Consider the following 5,066-nt stretch of genomic DNA (forward strand, 5'->3'; position numbering starts at 1 on the left):
AACAGTCGCTGGAGAAGGATGTCATGCTGGGTAAGGTGGAGGGTCAGAGAAAAAGAGGAAGACCCCTAACGAGATGGATTGGCCAGGTGGTGTCATTGATGGACTCAAGTGTGGCAGCGGTAGTCAGGTTGGCCCAGGATTGGATATTGTTTCATTCTGCTGTGCATAGGGTCGCTGTGAGTCGGTTCTGACCCGATTGCACCTGATAACAACAACAAGGAATGTGGTGCTCTAGGATAAGCACTAGACTGTTAACTGTGCTAGCTGCGAGGTTGAAAGTTCAAACCTACCAGATGCTCTGGGAAACCCTATACAGGATTGCTCAGTTGAAATTGACTCTATGGCACACACAACAACAGTAAAGACTATAATTACTTTCTTTCAGACTAAAAACAATTCTGAATATAGATAAGGAGTCCTGGCAATACTATTTGTCTGCTAATTGAACTTACCAGCTGCTCCAGGAGAGAAAGATGTGGTAGTTTGCATCTGTAAAGATTTTCAGCCTTGGAAACCTTATGGGGCAGTATTATTCTTTTCTGTGGTGTTGCTATGCAACAAGAAAGGCTTGCTGTTAGTTGCCATGGCGTTCATTCTGACAGTACCTTAAATGCAGAGTTGAACTGCTCTATGAAGTCCTGGTGTGGCACTGTAGGATAAGCACTTGACCAAAAGGTTAGTTTGAAATGCCAGGTTGGCAGTTCAAACCCAACAGCTACTCCTCAGAAACCCTATACAGGGTTGCTATAGGTCTGAACTGACTTGAGGACACTTAACAACAATAGAATTTAAAGACTGAGACCTTTCATAAGCAGATCACCAGTACTGTTTCCTAAGGCACTCTGGGTGGGTTCAAACTGTCAGCCTTTTGACTACTAGTCAAGCATTTAACCATTTAACTAGACTAGATGTACATGTAGATGTTGTTGTTGTTGTTGTTAGGTACCATCAAGTCAGTACCCACTCAGTGACCTATACACAACAGAACGAAACACTGCCTGATCCTGGGCCAACCACACAATTGTGGTCGCGCTTGAGCCCATTGATGCTGCCACTTTGCCAATCCATCTCGTTGGGGGTCTTCCTCTTTTTCTCCAACCCTCTACTTTACAAAACATGATTCCCATCAGCAGGGACTGGTCCCTCCTGACAGTATGTCTGAAATATGAAAGAGGAGCATCCAACATAGATCTTTTTGTTCTTTTAGCAGTCCATGGTACTTTGGATTTTCTTCTCCTAAAACCATATCTCATTTCTTCTGCGGTCTTCCTTATTCACTCTCTAACGATCACATGCATATGAGATTATTGAAAATACCGTGGGTTGCATCAGGTGCACCTTAGTCCTCAAACTGACATCTTTGCTCATGAACACTTTAAAGAGGTCTTGTGCAGCAGATTTGCCCAATGCAATACGTTGACTGATTTCTTTACTGCTGCTTCCATGAGTGTTGATGGTTGATCCAAGCAAAATTAAGTCATTGACAACTTCAACCTTTTCTCCATTTATATGGATGTTATTTATTGGTCTAGTGGTGAAGATTTTTGTCTTCTTTACTTTGAGGTGCTGTGGTCTTTGATCTTTGTCAATATTTTAAGTCCTCTTGGCTTTCAGCAAGCGAGGTTGTGTCATCTGCATATTGTAACTTGTTAATGAGCCTTCCCCCAATCCTGATGCACATTTTTCTTCATATAATACAATTTCTTGGATTATTTGTTCAGCATACAGATTGAGTAAGTATGGTGAAAGAATACAACCCTGGTGAACACCTTTCCTAATTTTGAACCATGCGGTGTTCCCTTGTTCTGTTCGAACAACTGCCTCTTCGTGTATGTACAGGTTTCTCATGACACAATTAAGTGTTCAGGAATACTCATACTTTTCAATGCTGTCCATAGCTTGTCATGATCCACACAATCAAAAGCTTTTGTGTAGTCAGTAAAGCTCATGTAAATATCATTGTGATATTCTCTGCTTTCAGCCAATATTCATCTGATGTCAGCAATGATATCCCTTACTCCACATCCTCTTCTGAAACTAACTTGAACCTCTGGAAGTTCTCTGTCAGTGTATGGCTGCAGCTTTTTCTGTATTACCTTTAGTAAAATTTCGCTTGCATGGGATATCAATGATATTGTCCAATGATTTCCACATTCCATTGGATCACCTCTTTTTAATGGGCACAAACTCATATCTCTTCCAGTCAGTTGGCCAGGTAGTTGTCTTCCAAATTTCTTGGCAAAGGTAAGTGAATGCCTCAAGTGCCACCTCACTTTGTTGAAAGATTTCAAGTTGCATCCCATCAGTTCCCAGTGCTTTGTTCTTTCCCAAGCACTTCATAGCACCTTGGACTTCTTCCGTCAGGATCATTGTCTCTGATCATATGTTACCTCTTGAAATGGTTGAACATTGATCATTTCTTTTTGGTACAGTGACTCCATGCATTCCTTCCATCTTTTGATGCTTTCTGCATCATTCAATATTTTGCCCATAGAATCTTTCACTACTGCAAGTTGAGGTTTGTATTTTTTCTTCAGTTTCCTCAGCTTGAGAATTGCTGAGCTTGTTCTTACCTTTTGGTTTTCTAACTCCAGGTTTTTGCACATTTCATTATAATATTTGACTTTGTCTTCTTGAGCTGACCTCTGAAATTCTCAGCTCTTTTACCTCCTCACTTCTTCCATTTGCTTTAGCATCTTGGTATGCTGGAGAGCAAGGTTCAGAATCTCTTCTGACATCCATTTGGGTCTTTTCCTTCTCTCTTGTCTTCTCACTAACCTTTTACTTTATTCCTGTATGATGTTCTTGATGTCATCCCGTAATGCTTCTAGTCTTTGGTCTTTAGTGTGTAATGCTTCAAATCTATTCTTCAGATGGTTTCTAAATTCATGTAAGATATATTCAAGGTTATATTTTGGCTCTAATGGACTTGTTTTCATTTTCTTCAGTTTCAGTCTAAATTTGCATATGAGCAATTGATGGTCTGTTCCATAATATGCCCGTGGCATTGTTTGGGCTGATGATATGGATCTTTTCTACCTTCTCTTTCTACAAATGCCATCAGTTTGTTATCTGTGTATTCCATCTGGTGAGGTCCATGTGTATAGTCTTCTTTTATGCTGTTTAAAGAAGATATTTGCAATGAAGAATTCATTGGTCTTTCAAAATTCTATCATATGATCTCCTGCATCATTTCTATCATCAAGCCATATTTTCTAACTACTGATGCTTCTTCTGTTTCCAACCTTTCCATTCCAATCGCCAATAATGATCAGTACATCTTGATTGAATGTTTGATCAATTTCAGACTGAAGTTGATAGAATTATTCAATGTCATCATCACTGGCTTTAGTGGTTGATGCATAAATTTGAGTAATAGTGATATTAACTGGTCTTCCTTGTAGGCGTATGGATATTGTTTTATCAGAGATTGTTGTACCTCATGACTGCTTTTGATATGTTCTTGCTGATGATGAATTTGACGTCATTCCTCTTCAATTTGTCATGCCCAGCATAGTAAACTATGTTATTGTCAGATTAAAAATGGCCAGTGCCTGTCCATTTTAGCTCATTCATGCCTAGGATATCAATGTTTATACATTCCATCACATTTTGACAAGTTCAATTTTCCTAGATTAATACTTTACATTCCATGTTCTGATTAATGGATTTTTACAGCTGCTTCCCTTAATTTTGAGTTGTACCACATCAGCAAATGAGGGTCCTGAGGGGTTTATTCCATTTGTGTTATCACTGTTAACTCTACTTTGAGGAGGCAAGTCTTCCCCAGTCGCATTTTGAGTGCCTTCCAACCTGAGGGGCTCATTTTCTGGCACTATATCTGACACTATTCTATTGCTCTTTATTATGTTTAAATATTCAATAATCTGGTCCTGACAGTGTTCCACTGCTATTCATATGGTTTTCAGTGACTAAATATTTGGAAATAGTTCATTTCTCCTTCTTCATAATCTGTCTTCAGTGGAAGCTCACCTGAAACCTGTGCACTGTGGTTGACCCTGCTGGTATTTAAAATACTGGTGGCATATATTTCTGAATCACAGCAACACACAAGTCACCACAGTACAACAAATTGACAGACAAATTGTGGAGGTATAGATATATTCCACTTAAATTGGTTACTAGTCAAGCACTTGACCATTTAAGTGGACTACACCTAGTTCACTTAAATGGCATCTCTTTTGCAAACCACAAGGTGGTGGTTCAACCTCAGCAGCTGTCCCAGGGAGAAAGATGAGGCTGTCTGCTCCTGCAAACATTTGTTGTTATGTGCCATTGAATTTGTTCCAACTCATAGTGACCCTGTATAGTGTTTTTGAGCAGTGGCTGGTGAGTTTGAACAGCCAATGGTTGGTATGAGTTGGAACCTACTCGAAAGAAGTTAACAACAGCAGCCGCATGTATGGTAAATAATTTAATTTGTGTGTAGGATGGGACTTCAAAAAGTTTGTGGAAAAAATCCATTATCTTTTAATTCCATTTTTTCATGAACATTTTGAAGCTGCTTTGTATGTACATTTACTATTTTGGCAGTTTCTTTTTTTCCAGCTCAGTAATGGTAACTATTCCAGATCTATGCTTCCTAAATTAAATGAAAGTCAAGCAGCTCTAAATTCATCATATAATACAGCAGAATGTGGAACATTATTTGGAAGTTTAAACAGGTAAGCAAAGATACTAAAGGAAATATAGTTGCAGCATCCTTTTTCTCAGTTATTTAGTTTTTAATTGTCATAAATATTTTTAGTTAAAATTATAAACTAACTTTAGTAAAATTTCTAGAAAAAAACAGTAGAAGATGTAGCATTTAATTATACTTGTTTAAGTAATTTTTAATCTGCACATCCATTTCATTTATTAAAAATATTTTGATCCAATGAGTTTTATACCTATTTCTGGTAGCGTAGTGGTTACGAATCCGGCTGCGAACCTTAAGGTCAGCGGTTCGAAACTACCAGCTGCTCCTTGGGAGAAAGATGAGGCTTTCTACTCCCGTAAAGATTTACACCCTCGGAAACCCTATACAGGGTTGCTATGGGTCGGAA

At 38.7% G+C, this 5,066-nt stretch overlaps 1 protein-coding gene across 1 annotated transcript in view; it reads left to right on the plus strand.

Moving 5' to 3' along the window:
- Window positions 1-5,066, plus strand: part of LOC102838465 (chromosome unknown open reading frame, human C12orf40) — a 146,217-nt gene that overhangs the window by 61,270 nt on the left and 79,881 nt on the right. Inside the window, exon 9 of the mRNA XM_006865344.1 lies at window positions 4,570-4,685. Within this exon, the coding sequence (XP_006865406.1) occupies window positions 4,570-4,685 (116 nt within the window). The remainder of the gene's footprint in view (window positions 1-4,569; window positions 4,686-5,066) is intronic.

This window comes from Chrysochloris asiatica, unplaced genomic scaffold (genome assembly GCF_000296735.1).
Source record: "Chrysochloris asiatica unplaced genomic scaffold, ChrAsi1.0 scaffold00077, whole genome shotgun sequence".
NCBI lineage: Eukaryota > Metazoa > Chordata > Mammalia > Afrosoricida > Chrysochloridae > Chrysochloris > Chrysochloris asiatica.